The sequence below is a fragment of the Carcharodon carcharias genome, chromosome 25 (assembly GCF_017639515.1).
Source record: "Carcharodon carcharias isolate sCarCar2 chromosome 25, sCarCar2.pri, whole genome shotgun sequence".
Taxonomy (NCBI): domain Eukaryota; kingdom Metazoa; phylum Chordata; class Chondrichthyes; order Lamniformes; family Lamnidae; genus Carcharodon; species Carcharodon carcharias.
Genome location: NC_054491.1, coordinates 2,172,845 through 2,196,064, shown reverse-complemented (window position 1 = coordinate 2,196,064; position 23,220 = coordinate 2,172,845). Strand labels below are relative to the sequence as shown.

General features: G+C 41.4%; 1 protein-coding gene across 1 annotated transcript; it reads right to left on the bottom strand.

Moving 5' to 3' along the window:
* Nucleotides 1-4,665: 4,665 nt before the first annotated feature.
* On the bottom strand, nucleotides 4,666-22,254 carry LOC121269492 (sushi, von Willebrand factor type A, EGF and pentraxin domain-containing protein 1-like). Its single transcript, XM_041174090.1, has 9 exons — nucleotides 22,179-22,254; nucleotides 20,171-20,305; nucleotides 18,311-18,457; nucleotides 16,650-16,826; nucleotides 14,914-15,081; nucleotides 14,547-14,657; nucleotides 10,315-10,500; nucleotides 6,921-7,101; nucleotides 4,666-4,759 (listed from the first exon to the last, which is right to left on the bottom strand). The coding sequence occupies exons 1-9, from the start codon at nucleotides 22,252-22,254 to the stop codon at nucleotides 4,666-4,668; spliced, it is 1,275 nt and encodes a 424-aa protein (XP_041030024.1).
* Between the last annotated feature and the right edge of the window lie 966 nt (nucleotides 22,255-23,220).

Below are 23,220 nucleotides of genomic sequence, written 5' to 3'. Positions count from 1 at the left end.
ATCAGGCATTCTGATTTTGCGCTGATCACAAAACTACACTTTTTACACTTAAATAACTACCATCTGATCAAAAATACCTGAAGGTTCCTTTTGGACAAGGATGCCCAGTGACACTGCCACTGGTACAGAAGAATCCTGGCAAGCATTTAGCTCCTGTAATGCCATCAGTTGGAGTTGGTAGAGCGGCACCCAGGAGACACATATACCCAGCATGGCATGGCCCGGTTGGCTTTGTGTTCCCTTAAATAAAAACAAAGAAAACTGGCAAACAAAAACCTTCCTTTCCAGTTTTATTCTTTTAGGTACAAACAAACTAAACATCTGCCATATTGAGGGTGATGTGCAATAATGCACTCATGACACAAAGCTCCATGTGAAGCCAAAAGTTCAAATTTACCCTGAAAGTTTCTTAGCAAAGCAAGATCAGAAGCAGAATGAAGTGGAGTTGCAGGTTGTCATAGATTTTTGTTTCTTGTGGAAAATTTGAGATGGCAAAGACCACTTAGCATGGGTGGAGCTAAGGTCCAGGGATTGGGAGTGCCTAACAAAGTCAGACTTGGTCAACTTGGCCTCCACATTTCACCAGTTGGCAGACCAATTGCTGAGTTTAAACCATTAAATATCTGTCTGCTGTTGGATAACAACCAATTAGTTTTAGTATGCAGGGTAATGTAAATCAAAGACAAGTGGAGAACTTTCTCAATACCGCAGAAAATTTGTCCAGTCAGTGGGTGAAATATCAAATGATACAAAGGGAAGTTCAGAGCCCTATTTACCAGGTCAAATGCTTCAGTCCCTTCATATGCTGAACTAGCTGTTGCTATTTCTTCTCCCTGTACCTCTCACATTAGCTATTATCACAGAGAACATCAACACCAGGAACTAAATGCAAGCCTGCTATACTGTCCAGTTTAATCTGGGTACTAGGCTTAAGATTTCAGACCATAAGCCAAATTGTTAGTGCACTGTACAAATGTTGCTACTAACTTGGCCTGAAGGTGCTTGATGTTCAATCCAGGATGTAAAAATAAATAAAAAGCAAATTGTCTTCAAGCAGCAAAATCTGACAATATTCAACTTTAACTATAAGTCTGGGAATGTATAGTAAATTGGAAATGGGTCAATTTAAATTGCTTTGACTTCTTATTTCAGTTCAGCTTTCCTCCCTCGTGGATTTTATACCTCGTTTCCAAAAATGGGACATACTGCTCCTCACCATGTTTCACTCGCTTGATACATGCAATGCTGCTTGGAGTCAGTAAGAAAATAATAAGAATAAAGGGTACAGCCACACATCACCACGGATCAAACCGTTGTCCTGTGAGGTGGAAGGCTGCCATATATTGTAAGAAGAATTTTTAAAAAGTCTAGATAAATACTTGGTGACTCCCCCCAACTCATCTCCTCAAGGTTTGGACTTTATATTGTTCACAGTTCCACAGCCAACTAACCACTTCTGTGTCTGAGTCCAGACTGTATGTGTTGGCAAGCAATTGTTACAAGATTTGCCAGGCGGGCGAATGCCCTGTTTGGTACACTGTTAAAATGCCATTGGGATCCTGCATGACCTGATGAAAAAATGTCAATGAGTGAGGCAGATTTCTCAGCTGCTGGCAAAAATAGCAGCATTAAAGCTGCTGTAGGGTGGCAATGGAGCAGAAAATAGAATTGTGCAATTTTAGCGGCCTTCTGCCAAGTATTCACCAAGTGGAGGGAGTTTAAATCCCACCCAAAGTATCAGGTCATTAGTGCATTGCAACAGGAATGCATGATCACCCAATGAATTCTGCCATATATTTGTTGACAAGTGCAAAGCGGTTGGAGGATACCTGAACCCTGACAATACATTCCAGGATCACAAGGCAGGCAGCCTGATGCTCTGTGTAACCCAGTTTGGTTTCCATAGGTACCCTCAGGACAGAAGTGCTGGCTTGCAGATTCAGGTGGACAGTAAGATCCCAAGGGGCAAATGGCAGGTTTGAGTGTTCCTTGGAAAAACGGACACAGAAAAGAATACAGGTAATCCAAAATATTATCAACTACAAAGAAGGAGTTTAAAAAAAATGGAATGACATTTCTGAGAGTAGCTAGTGATTTTTTAAAAAATTCATTCAAGGGATGTGGGCTTTGCTGGCTGGGCCAGGATTTATTGCCCATCCCTAATTGCCCTTGAGGTGGTGGTGTTGAGCTGCCTTCTTGAACCGCTGCATTCCCTGTGGTGTATATACACCCACAGTGCTGTTAGGGAGGGAAGATTAGTCTCATTCATCACATCAGCCCTATGACAAATACACTATTAGCATCGTTTTATTCAATTTTTACCTAGAGTTTGGCAGTATGATCCTGGAGGACAAACCTCACATGTTTTCTTTGCCCATTTGGGCTGGTAATGACCTGGTGTACAACTGGATTGACTGGCACTCCCCTGTGAATACAGAAAGCAACATTATTCGAGGGAATTGAGATGTAATATTTTAGCCTAATCAGGACTTGTCTTTATGAACAGATCTACAGTGCGGTAGCTTTAATGTTCCTCACAGCTATTAAATACATACTTACGTTTATTTTTCTAATCCTCCTTACCCACATTTTCGAGAAGCATTGAAAATACTTATGAAAAGAAAACTCGAAATCAATTCCCTTCCCTGTATGAGAGCAGATTTAATAAAATTGAAAGGCAAAGAATCCCATTATAGCACCAATTGGGGAAGATTATCCTCCTGGTGCACCAGTCACTAAAGGAAATTTAAGAGTAGGTAGGCATCAATCCACAGGCACCTGACAGTGCCACGCTCTCCCTAGTGCATGATGGCTGCTGAAGTAAAGCTGCTGCATGACATGGTTGTGAGGAGGCCCTCCCTGTCACTCCACAGCACTATCCCTGCAGATGGGTATGGCAGCATCCTTGAAAGAATTAAGGCATGTTTCAGCTACAGCCGACCGGCAGTGTCACTGGCTGTGTCCCACTGGCTGCAATTCTCCAAGTAGCAGTTGATACCACTCTGCATCTGGCTCTCTGAAAACCCTGACCTACAATTCCTCAATAACCTTTGCCTGGTTACACCTACAAACATGATTGGTGGCACCTTGGTGGGTATTTCAGTTTAGGTTGTACTCTGCTTTTTTTCACGTACTCTCAAGACTAAGGAATGGTAAAACATACACAAATGGCCGGATTTTTGCAGGGCCAAATTTTGTCGGGCGGGATTTTAAAATGGTGTACGGGATCCGATTCTGGGATTTCTGCCCCCATTCTCATCGCTGACGATTGTTAGTGGTGTGGGTTGAGGGGCAGATCGAGAGTCTGCACGCTGATGTCCCAATATTGCTGGCTCCATTGCAGATGTGGGCATTTCAGAACTTCAGCAATTTCCAAGCAGTGGGGTATATTTTGGAAGGTGGTGCGTTACATACCAGCTCAGAGGTGCTATGAACCATAGGGAAACCCTAGTTTGGATTCGGGAACCATATGAAAGGTCAGTCCAAAAGATGTTGCCAACTTCACATGTCATAAGGAAATGTTGTATCATAAGTTATATATGTTTTTAATACAGTGAGTGATCATAGAGTTTTGTTTTGAAAAGATAAGTGACCATTAAATAATATGTTTGTCAGGTTGTCACTTCTCACATCTGGCAAGCTGTCAAGACAATGAGTGGCATTATGAAAATGGATGTCTTCAGATGCATTAGAATACATTATCCACTGAATAATGTGCTATTCTGCAATGCACAATAGTGAAATTCAGGTTTAATTGTGCGAAATGTCCCTTTTGCTGAGTGGGTTGCAGGGGGTTATGGGGGTGGAGGGTGTGAGAGGAGAGTTAGGGGAGCAGGGGATGAGGGTTAGGGGCTTCACATACATCTCTAGAACTGGTCTGATGTTTCAGTAAGCAAGAGGCAGGCATTTTAATGTGGCTAACTTGGCATTGGTCTGCCTCCACTTCTACTTCGGGGCTGGTGGAGGAGGCAGCAGGCTCGACACTAGCCCAGCCCAACCTCTCCGCCATGAAAGTAGAGTTGTCTGGTACTGTTGGGCAGAAGGCGGGATTACAATGTTGGAAAATCTCCCAACTCCATGACGAAGATCCACCCCCAAAGTCTAATAAAGTAGCTGAAAACCACTTAACACCAACGCTTGTGGAGCCTTCAAATGAACTTCCATCTATTTCCATTTAGCCAGAAGGCCTGGGAGATCATTTCACACAGCATAATTATTAATGACTATTCAGTTTGCACTAAGTCTGGGACAATGAGCACACAACACTGGGTGACTAATTTATTTATGTTAATGAAATTTCCAGGTTTCCTGTCTCCACTGTTTATATGCTGAGCTAGGTTTCAGAAATAGTGAGTGAAGATACCTCTATGCCTCAATTGGGTTCAACCAATATGTGCACATAAGTTGGGAAATTATGGTCAGAAAATATCTCTCCATGTGTCCAAATTCATTCCTTTTAATTAGACTTGAGATTTGATAAATTTTTAATGAGATTCAGGATAATTCTATCTTTATGATCCATTTCAAAATAGTGGAGAAATAAGGGCCCTTTTCTCCAGTAACACAATGGCTTGGAATTACCTGACATGGCATATCCAGCAATTTACACCAGTTTCTACTCCAACATTTGCCAAAATTTCTAGCCTATCCACAACCAAACATATGCTAGAGTTTAAAAGCCAGCTTAAACAGTAACCTCCTTTCATAATCATCATCAAAGACTGTTACTAAGAACCACTGGTAAGAATGAATGATTGTGCTGTTATAAAACAATTAATACATTGCATTATTTTCTTATTGCACCATTTTATCCTATTTTGTCTTGACGGTTGTATAGTTTTCTTCTATAAATAAAGCTGACCAATAGTTTTAGCCCATAAACATTGGTCTGACATCACATTATCTACACCTTTGGAAGTAATTGGAAAATATGGTCTGGAGGATCCCTACATTAAATGGTTTATGCTAAGTAGTTGCTGATTATTAAAGCCAGGTACACAAATCCAAAGGTGTCTATCGAGCCTCTGGTTCTGTCTTATTTATGGAAGCTATAGTCTAGCTGTGACCAGTGGAAAAAGTGTAGGGTAAAAAGCCAAAACCATATCAGTAACATGTAATTTATACACTACAATGGTATTCCACCAAGTTATTTTACAGTACTTCACAACAAGTTAAAAAAAATCAGGAAACAATATAATACTGACCTCAGGACAGAAATGACCTGGAAAACATATGTAATCTAAAGGTTCAGATGTAGTCTGACCTCCAGGGCAATAATATCCTGCAGAACATAAACCTGATGGAGCTGAGAGGCCATAAGCCTCACAATAATGACCAGATGGGCAAGGACTGCAGTCAGTCAATGCAGCTCCTCCTGGACGAACTTTGTGTGAGAAAAATAACAAAAAGAATCAATTAACACAAAACATCCATTCCACCTCATAATAAATTATATATTCTATTATAGGCACTTTATACATCTATATGAAAAATCATTGGGATGCAGACTTCCTGTCCATAAACCTTAATTCATGGCTTTTGGCCAGGCTTCCATGTCCATATTTACCCCTGTAATTCTTACATCAAGCTTTCCCATTCAAACTATCAAAATGTATTTGCAAGTTATCACCCCTTAGGAAGCTATGAGTTTTTGTGTGTCTCTCTGTCCCAACTCCATTGCCAAATGTAGGAAAAAGGGCAGATTCGTTACCTGATTGTGGGCAACAAGATGGATAATTTACTTATATAATAACTACATATTGTAATTCTTGGTGTAAAAGTTTTTGCGCAGGCTTAGTGTGCATCTGTTACTGAAAAACGGAACCAAGTAACTCTTCTTGGAGTAATTGCACTGTCAAGGATATGGAGTTATTGATCAGAAAGCTTGGCGTTTCTCGTAAGTTATTTCAGTTCTAGGTAGGATTCTTGCTCTGATGGTGTGGTGTGAGAGTGAACCAAAAAATGCTGGAAAAACTCAGCAGGTCTGACAGCAGCTGGGGTCAGAAAGACAGAGTTAACATTTCAAGTCCATTTAACTCTTCTTCAGAGCTCTGTTTCTGTTATTGTTTCAGATTTTAAGCATCCGCAATATTTTGCCTTTATCTTAGACTGTGAGAGTGAGTTTCTTCCTACACGAAGGCTTCACAAAAAATTCAACTGAGATTCAGATACCTGTATAAGGATGTTTTTCTCACTCATGCTGATAGGAGTATTGTAAATTTGGAGAATTCACCAGTTTAAAAAAAACAAATGCACATGTGAAATAAAGAAATGTTGCCAGTCTGCCATCTACTGGCATTTTATCAGCAAGCACCTGGAACAGATTTGAAATTTTTCAAAGCTTCTAAAAGAATCAAAATCATTTATTTTTCTCCTTATAAATGAAACATGAAATACTATGGAGCAAAACGACAGCATCAGCAACTCAATCAGATTGCCACTTGCACTGAAGAGTCTTTAAAGAGTGGGCTGGGATACATGGTTCCCTGAATGAGGTTTGGTAAATGCAATGATCTATCTATCATACTGATGTGAAAACATTGATATAAATGCAGCCTAAAAGATGTTACTTTGAGAAAGCTTAGAATATTCCTTTAAGCAGCAGTTAAAAAGTTGAATTTCCGCAGAGATTGTTTTCCTTCCTAATATGGTTGGCTAAGAGCATTCCCACCACCACCGCCACCCCCCCCAACCAATCCCAGGGAAAATATACTGATTGGTGAAGGGGCCTAGGGCCATGCTGGTTCAGCTGGTCTTTCCCTGTCCTTCCCTTGATATAGGTTTGTACTTCATAATAAAAAAAATTAAAATTATAGCTTTTTAATCTACATAATAAAAACTTTTTATAAAAGCAGAACTGTAAACTAATGTAGCTAACACTCTCACCTGAGAGGGTTCCGGGGGGACAGGGTTTGGAATACCTTGTTCCCTCTGGGCAGTAATGTCCGGCAGGACAGGGTTTTGGGTTGATGACAGTTGCCTTGCCCTCACACAGAAACCCAGCAGCACATGGTCCAGTTGGGCTTGACAGACCAGACTGCTCACAGTATTGGCCAAGATCGCATGGGGCCGGCTGGGAAGAACCTTCAGGACAGTAGAACCCTGAGGGAGAAAGAAGTTTGTCACCTGGCTGTCCATTAATCAATCAAAATAGAAAGTAGCTCTTGAATCAATAAAATAGTAAGGAAGGGACTGGGTGATACAATGGTTTAATACACTAGGGATGATTTTATGATCCCACTTACTGGGATGCTGTCACCCTCTCATCTGTATGCCTTATGCGCATGACTCTGTGATTGGAATGTGCAAAATCATGCAACTACATCCTTCTCTTTCACCTCTAGGGTTTGAGTTCAAATACAGCAGACTCTGATCCTGCTCTCTTTGACAGCTGTAATGGTTGCATGCAAAATCAGCTTTGGTGGTGTCGATCCAGTTGCCAATGGATGTTGGTTTGTGAACTTACAAGGACGTGTTCATGCATAATGCAACAGAAACTGGCATAGACACAGGTTATGCAGGAGGTGCCATGGGAAGCAATGATGTTCTTCACAGGCTGAGTTAAAGCACATTGAGGAAAGATTCCCACAGCTTGCTGTTTAACGTTATTTTGTAAACACTCAAAGGACAATTAATATCAAACAGCAGAAATTTGTCTCCATTATTGGAGCAGAGCGAAAACACTTACAGGTAATAAAAGATGACATCAATTATCATAAGGGAGGATGTCCTCCATTGCTAATGTTCTTCAACTGGATGAGTGCAACATTTACCTCATTTTGCTTAAAAGAATAAAGGCTGAGCATGTTTTTATTTTTGCCTTGAATTCATGGTGTTTTATTTAATATCGTCATGTAATTTATTGTAATGAAATCTTTAAAGTGGGATTTAATTCAATTTTGGACTGAAATATGATAAGCTAGAACTGGTTTATGAACATTAGCAAAGCAATTACTTAAAATACAGCCTTTAGATTCATCCCAACTTATGATGTATTTATGAAATAAATGCTTTAAAATGCTGTATCAGTCAGTTCTTTGAAAATGTCAAAGTTTCAGTTCTATAATAGTTAAAAAATTATTACACAGGTGGTTGCAGATTAGTAAAGAATTTACAGTGCATTATATAAACTAGGTTTACTAATTTAAGAAATGTTCATTATATTCTTTAAAATCAAATCTATTATCTGCATAGCTAAGGCTTTTGCTGGTTTTCTGACAGTGATTCCATTTTAATTAAGAGATCTTTCCATTATTGTGCTGATTTAAACATTTTAATATCTAAAGCCAATTAATTAGTGCTTAAATTTAAAAAGTTCAGTATCAGCATTAGTGTTCACAATATAACTGTATCATGGAAATTGTATTTTATGCAATGGATACCAGTGGCTGGACTTTATGGAGGCAATAGACACCCCACCCCCTGACTAAAAAGTCAGTCAGAAACCGGACATCAAAAAGAAGTTGGTCCTGCAGCAACTGGTAACCACAAGGAAAGTACGGGACTTTGATCCCTCACTGGGAGGAAGTCCCACCCTCATGAGCTGCTGGCCAATCTGATTGGCTGGCAGCTGAAGCCCTGGCATGGCCAGCAGTGCCAAAGCTCAGTAGTGGGCGCTGCTGGATCGGTGAGCAGGCCCAGGGTGAATGCCCCAATGCATCCCAGACTCAGGTAAGTCTGGGGTATTGGGTGGGGAGGGATTGGGCACCTTGGGGCAGTGGGGCAAGAGGGGTGTGGTTTTTGCAGTGCGGGTGGGGAGGATGGAAGGACAGTAGTATTTTTGGTGAGATTCCCCCGATGCATAAAAGGCACCCCCATTGCACCCGCCCCCCCCGCCCCCCGCCCCGAGGACAGTAGCCCCCTTCCTTCCTGTCCTTTACAAATTTTTTTTGCAAGGACAGGCTGGCCAGTCCTGCCTGCCCAGGCCAATTATCTTTGTTTCTGATAACAGCAGACTGCCACGTGCAATGCCTGACTTGGATGTATCTGAAGTCTTCAAGCTTGACTTCTCTATGTCATCCTACAAATGGTCTTGGAGGATTAGCCTAGCAGGGAAGTGTAGCTACGTCACATACCCCAGACCAGCAGGGTGTTCCTCTTCTAGGGGGTCATCCTCTGCGGCCGGAGGTTCAGGAGGGTCGCACATGGAGCTGTGAGGGAAGGGAGACACCCACCTAGCCAGCCAGGCCAACCCTAGCAATCAATGGGGTGACAGATGTCACAACCAGATGTGGCAGTGTAATAGTGAGGTCAATTGGCTTATAAACAAGCTCAATTGACCCTTAATTACTTAGTTACATATGGTAGGCCATACCCCTCCCGTATTATGGGGGACAGCTCTGGGGTGGCAAGAAAGTAGTGGGCTAGCTACCCCTGATATTTTGCGTGTCCCCATGCCAAAAACATACCTGACTGTGTGTGTGTGTTGCCGAGGGGGGGGGAGAGAGAGAGAGAGGAGGGATGTGGTAGGAATCCAGCCCCAGCTTTCAATGCAATACTACAAGTTTTGGCAAAAAGAATAAATTCTTTGGCAACTCATAAACTAAGTTACGGTACAAAGTCATTGCTTCTGTTACTGGAGAGGGCTGAACAATATAACTTTGTAGCTGTGCTTACTACTGGTCAAATCACCGCATTCAGACACTTTATCGGATCACATATCATTATCGTGATATCAAATTTAAGACAGTAATCTCGGGATTATTTCCTGTGCTAGACCTACCAGAAAGACCGAGTAGGCAGCTGAAAATCATAGAATCATACAACAGTCCAGGGTTGGGAATCTACGGCCTGTGGGCCGAAAGCGGCCCATTGCTCAATTTTATTTGGCCCGCAGCAAGATTTTGAAAAATATAGACCTATAAGGTCAGTAGCACCTTCAAAACAGTATTAATCATCATCATTATGAATTTGTTTTAGATAAAAGCGTCAGCTAAATTACTATAATAATACTTAACAATATAATATTCAAATTCAGCCAGCACATTAAATCAACGGGTGAGTTGAAAGTTTCTATATTCTCTCTAAAAGAAACTAAATTAAATTGAGTGTTATGTGTGTGTGTGGCCTGCGACTGATTTTGTTTATATATGAATGGCTCATGATAAGAACAAAGGTTCCCAATACCTGCAATAGTACAACGCAGAAGGAAGAGAAAAACATTTAATAAGATAATATTAATAGCATTTATAAAATAAAATCTGGAGCCTCAGAGATTTCCTTTTTACTTTTCATATAATCAAAACCTATATTCAATGCTATATTTTTCTCATAATGCAATATAATGTAATAATCAACATGAATTAATGACACTACCTGGAGGACAAACATTCCTTGTAAAATTCTGGCAATGGTCAAGGCTGTTTGCATGGGTCTCAAGATAATCCGATATGTTGGCACCAAGGTGAAGTTGGTTGCTGCATACAGTACCTGGACAATAAAACCCTGGGGTGCAGGGGCCAGAAGGAGCATTTAGACCTTTACTGTCACAATACTGACCAGCTGTGGAAGATGAATTTAAAAAAGAAAATGGAGTTAATAATGATAAAATCCAGAATTTAAGCAGGAGTTAAAGGTTATGGTTCAAAATCTGTCCAAAAGAAATGAAAATCAACATTAGCTTCACAGCTCAGTGTTGGGTCAAACTTCTGATCATTACAAAGTAAATGTAGTGATTGGTATTCTGGCCTCATCGAGAATATGGGTAATGTTCAAACTGATATTCACCAAAAAACAACAACCATAACATTAATCATTTTGGTTTTATAACCAACTGCTTTAAGTCAAATAGTATCACAAAATAGAAACAGGCCCATAAGGTTTGCAATGGTGCCTTTTCCCATATGTCTTCTACACTTATCCCTTCATCTTGCTCACTCCCAATTCCTCATTCTCACACAATTATCCAAGTCCCTTTTAAAAGATTATTTAACTTGAAGAGTCTAGTGTTACACACATGGGTAGATCTAATGCTAAATAGGTACATTCTCTACAAAGATAATTGATGCTAATGGCATAAGATAAAGGCCTGGGCCTTATGGTGCCTCACAATCTAAAGATTCACAACTACAAAGCAAACAGGATATTCGATTGTATTCAACAGATGATTAACCACAAAATAAAACATCCCACTTTATCCTTATACAACAGTTTGGTTACAGCCCAGTTAGAACACTGCGTTCAATTTTGATCTCATCACATGTCGGGAGTTACTGAGGCTTTGGAAAGGATGCAGAGGAAACCCACAAGATTGGTGCTCAGTTTAACATACCTTAGGCTTAATGAGCTGTTTTCTAGGGAAGTGTAGACTTAGAGGCAATTTAATCAAAATTCAAAATAACAAAGGAATTAGATTGCGTCTATGTGGGCAAATTATTTCAACTGGCTAAGTTGGAGAGGACCAGGGGACATGCTTATAAGTTGTTAAGGGCAGATCTAATTGGATGTTGGTCCTTCTTCCTTTCTCAGAGAATAGCAGATTTATGGAATAGGTTGCTGACCGAACGTGGTGAGCACTAATTTACCGAGTCCTTTCGAGTAAGAGCTGGACCTATTTCAGGCTAGGGCAGACATGGCATTGTACAAGAGATAGGTGCTCTATGGTATATACAGGGGTAATTTGGTCCCCTCAAACAGTCCAGGAGGATTTATCTCCTCTAATTGGCCTGGCATCTTATTCGGTTTTCACTTCTCCTAGGAGATTACATGAGACTGGATGGGTGGGGAGGGCCTATATCCTGTTGTATAGTGGACAGGCTTGCTGGATGATGAGGTGGACCAGTTGGTCTGCTCCTATTCAATCTCTTCGCATGCACCTATTGACTCTCTTCAATAATGTTTTAGGCAATGAATAAAACATTCTAATCACCCTTTGTGCTAAAAACATTTCTGAATGCCTCTCTGGTTCTTTTTGTGATTATGCTAAATTTGGGCTACATTATTACTGACTCACTTGAGTGATGAACGTAATCTAAGTCAGCTGACGCTATTATGACAACCTCGAGGTGGTAACTCAACATCCTCAGCTGTACTAAAAAATGTCATAACTTCTTAATTCTGTCATCGGTACTGTGACTAATCCCGAATGACATCCCAAGTTAATGTGCATTGTATCGATTCCACAGCTTTTATATCCTTCCCACAGTGAGAGACCCAAAACTGAAGACAAGTCTCCTCCAGCCCAACTAAAAAGTACAAGATCCTTAAACCCCGCACCATCCACTACCACTTCCTCCCCACCTCCAACCCCAATTAATCATCTCATGGCATTTGTTGAAAGTTGCTGCTGTATTTTACCTACTTCAAAATGATTCATTTTGCATGAAGTGATTTCAGATATTTTTGGCACAATAACACACTGTATCAGTTTATTGCAGAAACAAATCCTCAGAATTATTTACCTATCAAACCTAAAATAGGCTAACTCCTTCTTTTGTGTGTCTATCAAACTCTTTAGTACATTACAAAAACAGAATTACCTGGAAAAACTCAGCAGGTCTGGCACCATCGGCGGAGAAGAAAAGAGTTGACGTTTCGAGTCCTCATGACCCTTCAGCAGAACTGGGTGAATCCAAGGAGAGGGGTGAAATATAAGCTGGTTTAAGGTGGTGGGGGGGTGGGTTTGGGTGGGGGGAGAGAAGTGGAGGGGGGGGTGTGGTTGTAGGGACAAGCAAGCAGTGATAGAAGCAGATCATCAAAAGATGTCACAGACAACAGAACAAAAGAACACAGAGGTGTTGAAGTTGGTGATATATTTCTAAACGAATGTGCTAATTAAGAATGGATTGTAGGGCACTCAAGGTATAGCTCTAGTGGGGATTGGGGGGGTCATAAAAGATTTTAAAATAATGGAAATAGGTGGGAAAAGAAAAGTCTATATAAATTATTGGATAAAAACAAAAGGAAGGGGGAAGAAACAGAAAGGGGGTGGGGATGGAGGAGGGAGATCAGGATCTAAAGTTGTTGAATTCATATTCAGTCTGGAAGGCTGTAAAGTGCCTAGTCGGAAGATAAGGTGCTGTTCCTCCAGTTTGCGTTGGGCTTCACTGGAATAATGCAGCAAGCCAAGGACAGACATGTGGGCAAGAGAGCAGGGTGGAGTGTTAAAATGTCAAGCGACAGGGAGGTTTGGGTCACTCTTGAGGACAGACCGCAGGTGTTCTGCAAGGCGGTCGTCCAGTTTACGTTTGGTCTCTCCAATGTAGAGGAGACTGCATTGGGAGCAATGGATGCAGTAGACTAAGTTGGGGGAAATGCAAGTGAAATGCTGCTTCACTTGAAAGGAGTGTTTGGGCCCTTGGACGGTGAGGAGAGAGGAAGTGAAGGAGCAGGTGTTGCATCTTTTGCGAGGGCATGGGGAGGTGCCATAGGTGGGGGTTGAGGAGTAGGGGTTGATGGAGGAGTGGACCAAGGTGTCCCGGAGGAAACGCTCCCTACGGAATGCCTCCGGGGGAGTGAAGGGAAGATGTGTTTGGTAGTGGCATCATGCTGGAGTTGGCTGAAATGGCGGAGGATGATCCTTTGAATGCGGAGGCTGGTGGGGTGATAAGTGAGGACAAGGGGGACCTTATCATGTTTCTGGGAGGGAGGAGAAGGCGTGAGGGTGGATGTGCGGGAGATGGGCCGGACACGGTTGAGGGCCCTGTCAACGACCGTAGGTGGAAAACCTCGGTTAAGGAAGAAGGAGGACATGTCAGAGGAACTGTTTTTGAAGGTAGCATCATCAGAACAAATGCGACAGAGGCGAAGGAACTGAGAGAATGGGATGGAGTCCTTACAGGAAGCGGGGTGTGAGGAGCTGTAGTCAAGGTAGCTGTGGGAGTCCGTAGGCTTGTAATGGATATTGGTGGACAGTCTATCACCAGAGATTGAGACAGAGAGGTCAAGGAAAGGAAGGGAAGTGTCAGAGATGGACCACATGAAAATGATGGAGAGGTGGAGATTGGAAGCAAAATTAATAAATTTTTCCAAGAATATTGAATTCAACAACTTTAGATCCTGACCTCCCTCCTCCATCCCCATCCCCTTTTTGTTTATTCCCCCTTCCTTTTGTTTTTTCCAATAATTTATATAGATTTTTCTTTTCCCACCTATTTCCATTATTTTAAAATCTTTTATGCCCCCCACCCCCACTAGAGCTATATCTTGAGTGCCCTACCATCCATTCTTAATTAGCACATTCGTTTAGATAATATCACCAACTTCAACACCTCTGTGTTCTTTTGCCTGTGACATCTTTTGATTATCTGCTCCTATCACTGCTTGCTTGTCCCTACAACCACACCACCCCCCTCCACTTCTCTCCCCCGCCCCAAACCACCCCCCCCCACCACCACCACAACCACCTTAAACCAGCTTATATTTCACCCCTCTCCTTGGATTCACCCAGTTCTGCTGAAGGGTCATGAGGACTCGAAACGTCAACTCTTTTCTTCTCCGCCGATGCTGCCAGACCTGCTGAGTTTTTCCAGGTAATTCTGTTTTTGTTTTGGATTTCCAACATCTGCAGTTTTTATTTTTATCTTTAGTACATTAGTTGTTTCACGAACCTGGACAAGAAAGGCAGTCCAAGACACTCTGAGCCATTGTTCTGTTGTTATAGGTCCCAACTGGGCACGGGTATTGGTTAGGATCCATAGTACCACTAGGGCAGTAATAACCTAAAATCATCCAGTCAACAGATAAATTTGCAACCTGTTAACAAATTAATACTAATACTGAAAGTTTTCATGCTGTCAACAGACATTGTCACCATGAACTGAAACAAGCCGTAGAAAAGGCACCAGGTTATAGAAATGCACTAAAATCAAATTACTTTGGACAGATTTTGCTATAGGCTTTTATTTTAACATCATGTAGACGAGCAGTAATGATAACCTTAGCTGCTCATTAAAAACCATTAAACTATGAAATTACCTGACCAGCAAGGTGTCAGGAGAAATGAGGTGGAGTATGGTGTGCAATAAAATCCAGGTCTACAAAGATCACACTCTGACTGATGACTTCTGTTGCTATAGCTACCAGCAGGACATCCAATTGGCCTTGAGCTCCCAGATGGGCAGAAAGTTCCTGCTAAACAGGGCCCTAAGATGAATATGAAAAGAATTGTGATCACACCCCTGTAATGACTATATATAATTATTACAATTGTTATATTAACATCTCTGTCGCAATTGTGTAGGACTCATTTAGACTCTTTTTGCAGATCCTGCATTAAAACCCAATTCTTATCGAAAAGTTTCCAAGGCCTTAATCTTTACCCCAGGTGGGCGCACGTCCGACCCGAATGAGTGTAAAATGACACAGGATGATGTCGGGTGAGCGTCCCGATGTTATCACCCACTCACGCAGTATTTAGGTCGGTGGACACACGCGGGAGTCAGCAGCGCACCCGCCGACAATTAACAGGCCTATTACGGTCATTAAAGTGCCAGTTAAATGTAATTTTTCACTGCCCGTCCAACTTACAGTTGGCAGGCAGGCAAAAAGGCCAAACAGCCTTTGCACTTTTTAGGAAACCTCATCTACGGGCTGGATGAATTTTCATTAATAACAGAGTCACATGAGGGGACATGTTTTCTTTAACATTTTTCCCTTCTTTATTTTTGATTTTTTATATCTTCAGCTCCCTGAGGCAGCTCTGTGCCTCAGGGAGATTTTCCTGCGTGCACCTATGAGCATGTGTGAACTGGCAACTGAAGTCCCCCCCCACCCCACACAAGCAGCGCTGAGTGCTACAGCGCATGTTTCATGCTGGGCAGGCCTTAATTGGCTTGCTGGTATGAAATTGTGATCACTGCAGGAGTGTGAGTGGTGGTCAGCTTCCCGACTGCTCTCGCTCACCCCTGCCGACCCACCTGACAGGGCAAAATTTTGCCCCAAGTATAAAGCCATTTGTTTTCAACATAAAGGAGTACTAGAGTTGAAATAATTATAGTTATGACGACAGGTTTGCATTTACATAGTACCTTTTATGACTACTGGATGTACGGTCCATAAAGTATTTTGAAGTATAGTCACCGTTGTAATATAGGAAATGCGACAGCCAATTTGCACACTGCAAGTTCCCACAGGCAACAAAAAGATAATCTGACTTTGTGATGTTTATTGAGGGAGAAATATTGGCTAGGACCCCGGAGCACTCCGCTCTTTGAAAATGTGCTGTGGGATCTTTTACATCCACGTGAGGGGGCCAACAGGGCTTCGGTTTAACAGCTCACCTGAAAGATAGCACCTCCAACAGCACAACACTTTCTCAGAATGGCATTGGAATATCAGCCTTGATTTTTATGCTCAAGCCCTAGAGCGGGACTTGAACCTATGACCTTCTGACTCAGAGGTGAAAGCACTACCAATTCAGCCATAGCTAACACAAATTGTATGGCTAACCTTGCAAGGTTAAGACCTCCAAAATTTCAAAAGGTAAATTCAGTCCAAGTTCGTTTTGGATCAAAATCAGTCTTCTCTTTTTTTATGACCAATTGCAGGAATAACAACCTATTTTCTCTGACTTTTAAGTTTGCTTACAAAACTGACAATTGATATCTTCTGATATTTATAAATCACAGATTTACATGAAGACTCATCCATTTGCTTTGGAAGTGCAGACAAAAGGAAACTTGAGTATCTCATGGTGCCAGTTGTAATCTCACCTCCTTTGCCTGTGTTGTTGGACTCTGGTGCGGGAGTGTCCACTCCACTCTCACAGTAATATCCAGGTGCACAGGGTCCAGTCACCCGATCCACTCCTGCTTCACTGCAGAAGTAACCGGCATCACATGGAGTACATTCAGACACAGCCTGCAGTCCCACAATCGAACTATATGTACCTATAAAAACAAAATAAAATATATTGAGTTACTGTAACTGACAATTGTTGCAATGTTGCCTGTATGCATACAAAAATATTATCCCCATTTCCATTAGATATGTTTAATTCCATGTTTTAGTGACATTCTAGTAATTAGAGAAAGTGCAAATTTCTGACTGGGATCAGTATTTCGAACAGGATTGGCATCATATGAACATAGGGCACTGCCCCTGAAAAGTAATAACAGGAGAATCTCACAAGACCAGGGATAAAATGACCTCTTTTTCCAAGTGGGCTAAAACAGAGCTCAGTTGAGCATATCTTCTCACCGGACTACTAGGAGAAATTCTGCTCCACTTGACTCCAATGTAACCCTCATACGAAACATATATACGAACAAGGAGCAGGAGTAGGCCATTCAGCCCTTCGAGCCTGCCCCGCCATTTAATAAGAACATGGCTGATCTGATAGTAACCTGAAATCTGCATTCCACCTACCCCCAATAACCTATCACCCCCTCGCTTACCAGGAATATATCCACCACTGCCTTAAAAATATTCAAAGACTCTGCTTCCACCACCTTTTCAGGAAGAGAGTTCCAAAGACTCACGACCCTCTGAGTGAAGAACTTTCGCCTCATCTCTGTTTTAAATGGGTGACCCCTTATTTTTAAACAGTAACCCTTAGTTCTAGGTTTAGATCTGTAGCCTGCAAACTACCAGAGAATGAGTGAATACACACATATTCACTATTATTTTGAGCAACATCAGTTTCATTCTGTCCTGAGTGCTCATCTCCTTTCTACAATTGCTACTGATAAAATTATTTTATTGGCAAACTGTTAGTAGGGCTTTTAAAATCATATCAAAAATGGATAAGGCAGCCTGGAAAAGCATTGAAAGGGGCATGCTATTCTGATTATTCAAAGCTAAGAATTGTTCATCTTTTATGTCTATGTACTGAAGGGCCAGTGGCAAGTTCACACGTGCGCACCAATCAGAAAGGAAAGGTTTTCTGGTAAAGCTATCTAATTAAGGACTGACACACTGAAACACACGCACACACGGAACTCAGTATTCCTTGCTATGTCACAGTCACTTAGATAAGCTTTTTTATTCTCATTCTCAGTAATCTTCCCCATTTAACATGTACAAGGAAAGGAGAGATCTGTCACGCTAATGCGTCTCCCACAAAATCAAAAAACAGGCATTCACAATACTATCAATTATCTTGTAATCTATCACCAATTGTCATAAACACCCGTCTGGTTCACTAATCTCCTTTAGGGAAGGAAATCAGCCATCCTTTCCCAATCTGGCCTACATGTGACTGCAGATCCACAGCAGTGTGGTTGACTCTTAGCAGCCCTCTGAAATGGCCCTAGCAAGCCACTCAGTTCAAGGGCAATAAGGGATGGGCAACAAATGCTAGCCTTGCCAACGACGCCCTGGTCCCATGAAAGAATAAATAAAGAAGAAATCTATCCAGTTACGTTACATATACCTTTGGGGCATTTCTTCCAGTTGAGACTAGTTTGAGCTGGACAGTAATAACCTTTAGGACATTTCTGAATCGTGTCACCATGAATACAGTAGTGCCCCGATGGACAGATGTCACAGGCAGTAGCTTGCTTGTATAGCATGTAGGTTCCTAGGAATGAATAGATGAATATCTTCCTTAATTAGATTACTTAGCTCTGCGGTGGAATAACTAAAACAAGCAGGGCATTAGTTATGAGTTTTAAAAGTTGAGCCAGGTCACCCATAGCATCGCAAAGGATAAAGGACATGGGCACCATGAAATTCTTGACTTACCCATCACTTTGAAACACATATTGGAAAACATTTTTTTTATGTGCTTATTAGTAGTCTTCTATATGTTGGATGTCAATGCTCAGCAATGTCAGTAAAGAACATAGAGATAAAAACAAAAAAACTGCGGATGCTGGAAATCCAAAACAAAAACAAAAACAGAATTACCTGGAAAAACTCAGCAGGTCTGGCAGCATCGGCGGAGAAGAGAAGAGTTGACGTTTCGAGTCCTCATGACCCTTTGACAGAACTTGAGTTCGAGTCCAAGAAAGAGTTGAAATATAAGCTTATATTTCAACTCTTTCTTGGACTCGAACTCAAGTTCTGTCGAAGGGTCATGAGGACTCGAAACGTCAACTCAGTAAAGAACATGTCTGGGTAATAAGTTAAACGTAGAGCAAAACTCTGTCAACTCTTTCCAACAATGTTCCATTACCCTAGCCTCAGTAAAGCCATCCCCATTCCACATACAGGTATTTGGTCCTAGGAATTGGTCAGGGCCCCTTTTTGATGACACTGCTTGATTAGCCTGTGCCCAAATCAATAGGTCTGAGAATTGGTTTTCAGACTTTATCAGCATATTTGGTGTGGGTTTAAGGTGTCATTTGCGCTTCCACGGTGAAGGCTTTACTATTGGTCTGCTTGCCTCACCAGCAGCAGTCCTCATGCAAGTGGTGGAACGAGCCATCGCTACTCCTGGGGAGTCAGGTGAGCACTCCTGCTCCTCCTTGCTACACAAAATGAGTTTTAAAACCAAAAAAAAAACTTTTAAAAATTCACATGGATTTGGCAACCATGAGACCTGAAGATTTCTGAGTGGAGCAGGCTCACATCTCACCGCTCATTACCAACAAGGTCCTTCAACAGTCATCAAGCTTCTAATTTCCATATTGAAGGTCATAACACTTGTTTTATTTGTCCATGAGGGCTGCCTAAAAAGGAGTCCTATGAATTTAGCTGTGTTAGAATTTAGACCCTCACACTGCTAAACTCATATGCTTTGTGCCAATGTCACACCTCAAAAAGTGCAAGAATTTCTACCTGGAGATTTTAACACCAGTTATCTTATTGTCTTCCTCATAAGATGGTGAATGCTGAATCATCTCTAGGTTTAAGTCACAAACTCATGCCAAGTGGGTGTTGGATTTGGGCTGTTCAAATTCATAGGGGATATACAGCTGACAGAGAAACTGCTCTAGTTACTTATCTGGCTGGATTTAAGCCTAGATCCTCAAGGTTATAGGTCAATGCACTATCCTACTGCACTGCCCAATCCTTCCTTTCGTGATTTATGAGGGATTCCACATTGTTTTCAGGCTTTTGAAAGATCAATCTTGTGTTTTATATACAAATATTTCAAATCCTAATTCTAAATTTATAGCTCTTTCATAATTCTTCTGACAGAGATAAGATTGAGCTCCATTACACTGGAACAAAACTATTCAGCTTGCGAATCACTGCACTGAATTGCATCAGAATTCCTTGCACTGCTGCAATAATCCCTGAAGAGACATTGGCCTGCTGTGAAGCCACATTATCAAGCATAACTTACCATTTTTACATGCCAATGGCTGGTTTGAGGCTGCTGGGCAATAATGTCCCTGTGGGCAGCGGCCACCAGTGATACCATCCATAGGGGAGGCACTGCTAGCACCAGAAATGCAGTAAAACCCAGCAGAACAGTTTCCTGAAACAAAAGAATGAAGAAATGGAGAGGCTTCCTTCAACTGTAACAAATCCTAAGATTTTTTTCCATCAGGTGTGGTTGGCTCAATTGGAATGACACAAATGGAATCACCACAAAAATCACCACTAGGTCAGCCTTGTACAAGGTTTCTTTTTCTTCCATCTTGTTTTCTTAAACTCTGTTGGAAAATGGACACTTCTAACTCTGCTTTCAAACCTCTTGGTTGATATTTCTGATTAGTCTAGTTGATAAATATATTGAAAAATAAGATCTTTCTCCACAAAATTGTTTTAACATTATGCTGTGTTTTATTACTCAGCCTTATTTGCAACAATCTGAACTGAACTCCCCTCTATGGATTGGATTTTAACACTAAAGTCAATCCCCTGTGCAAACTCTGCCTTAAAGGAGAATACAAGATGGACTAAAGGCTGTTACAACTTTCCGAGAATTTGTTTAGCAATCCTCTTGTTCAGAGGCAGAGAGAAGGTAGCAAATTTTTCAAATCGGCACTATGTAGAAGCAATAGAATAATGCACTTTTCTAATCATAATTCATTACTCCATGTGCTTGTAAATGTAATATCCACGTTCACTCCAATGACATATTCCAGAAACACAACAAGAGGAGGTATTCTGCTCCTTATAGGTGACCTCTGACTGTAGGATTACTGAGCTGGTGCCTGATCCTTGTGTACTTACGTTTATTGGTAACTGAACTGAAAATTATTGGAAGTTATTTAATTTGTGATTTCCAAAAGCTTCAAAACAGCCACTGATGATTGTGTGATAATCACACTTTTGTCTTTCAGGTGAAGAAAGGTTCTAATTCAAACCCAAGTTTTAAAAGAAAAGAGACTCTTTTTAGATTTTTAGCTCGGTGTGCAGGCACGCGCCCAATACACACGAGTGTGAATTAACGCGCGATGACATCGGGCGAGAACCCCGGCATCTTCGCCCCCTCGCGTAATATTTCAATTTTGACATTTAATCAATTAATTGAAAGTGAAATTTTCCCTGCCCTTAGGGTTGGCAGGAGGGTGAATAGGCCAAGTGGCCTTTGCATTTTTTGTGAAACCTCATTCACGGGCGGGATGAGATTTCAAACAGTGATTAAAAAAACAATAAAAATTTTTAAAACTCATTTTTAATATGTCCTTGCTCATGACACATCAGCAGGGACATGTTTTCCTTATTTTTGAAATCTTCATTTTTTTAATGTCAAGGTTAAAAATCTTCAGCTCCCTGAGGCAGCTCTGTGCCTTCAGGCAGCTTTCGCTGAGCGCACCCATGTGCGTGCTGCACACTTCAGCGCTCGCAGTCCTCCTGCCCACACCCAGGCAGCGCTGAGGTTAACAGCGTGTGTTTCATGCTGGCTGGCTGTTGATTGGCCAGCCAGTGTGAAATCGTGGTCGGGGCCCGATCGCGGGGGGTGGACTGTTGTGCGGCCGCTCCCAGGTTTGCCCGCCGTGTCTACCCGTCGAGGGAAAATCCTCCCCTTTGTCTCCCTGGACCATTCCATCCATTTTCCCTACATTGGGATGAATCTGGGTATCACTGTATTGAGATTTTAACAGACTAATTTCAAGATGACAGCATGTGGAAGATCACAGTGTGATCATGTTTCCTTCCAACATGCTACACCACCACATCAATCAATTTACAATTATTTGTTAAACCTTGAACGCCATGTCATTTTACTGAATTAATATTCACATGATATACAGATGAATGTGTCATGTTGCACTAATGCCCTACAATAGGAAAGATGTTACATTTCAATAAATAAAAATGCAGATACATTCTGTCATTTAGAAACACAATGAAATTAAAATCTTGTAATTTATTCTTAAAGTATCAGAACAAACCCTTACCTGACACATCACTCAGTCCTTGACCTTTACAATATTTCCCTCCTGTACAAGACAGGCACTCGTTTTTGGAAGACATCCCAAGGAGAGGTTGATAAGTACCCGGGGGACAAGGTTTGGGACTGATGCCCCCAGAAGGACAGAAGTGGCCTGGTGGACACTTATCACCTTTTACAGCTCCAACAGGATTGGGTATTGTGGCACCAAGTCGGCAGTAATATCCTGGGGAGCAAGGTCCAGTTGGAGTAACAAGTCCTGTGGGAGGGAAGAAAGAGAGGGCTCTCAGCTATAGGATCAAGACAGCCATGACATAGGCATTAGCCCCTGAAATATCTCAAAAACACTATCCGATAAATTCTATTATCCTATTCTGCCAGCAGGGGGAGCACGTTTTGAGGAAGTGATCGGGGATAAGGTTACAACAATTTTTGCGTTAATTCTCTACACCCGCAAATATGACTGCATATTTATACAGGAATTACACAGAAAATAACAAAGTTGCACAGTCCTGCAGTACAGCTCCATGAACTAATTGAAAACAATTTTTTTTTTAAACCTACACAACTTTCAATCTGTACAATTATCCGTTTTTCATTTCCACGCTGGATACAGGTATTTAAGTTCATAGATTATTTATTTTACAATTATAGGATTGTAACAACTTTAGGGTCAAGCAGGATTTCTTTGAACATTAGCTTTGAACAAGTGAACATTATCTGACTATGTCACAAACTGAATTATCTGCACTCATTTATCTATTTTCGACAATATTAACTGCAGCAGATTCATGAAAACAGTTTGTTATGCTGGTAGATCAAGGAAACTGGTTAAGGAAGCAACAAATCAGTCAAAAATAACTACATTGAATGAGAGTTGGAACCCCAGAGTGCTGGAGTGATGAGATGTCCTGGTATTGCGATCCCAGAAATAAAATGTTAATATGATCCAAAGGACCATACTTGAGCTTTACACAGTTTTTATGCAAAGTTTGAAATTGGCCTACACAACGAGTTGAATATATCATGTCATGACTGCTTGTGAATAC

Coding starts and splice junctions, on each gene's coding strand:
- LOC121269492 (XM_041174090.1), bottom strand. CDS start 22,254: ATGTCTTCCAAAAACGAGTGCCTGTCTTGTACAGGAGGGAAATATTGT. Junction 10,501..14,546: donor GGACTGCCTTTCTTGTCCAG/GTTCGTGAAACA, acceptor CATCTTCCACAG/CTGGTCAGTATTGTGACAGT. Junction 4,760..6,920: donor TACTGCCCAGAGGGAACAAG/GTATTCCAAACC, acceptor GTTTTATAACAG/CACAATCATTCATTCTTACC.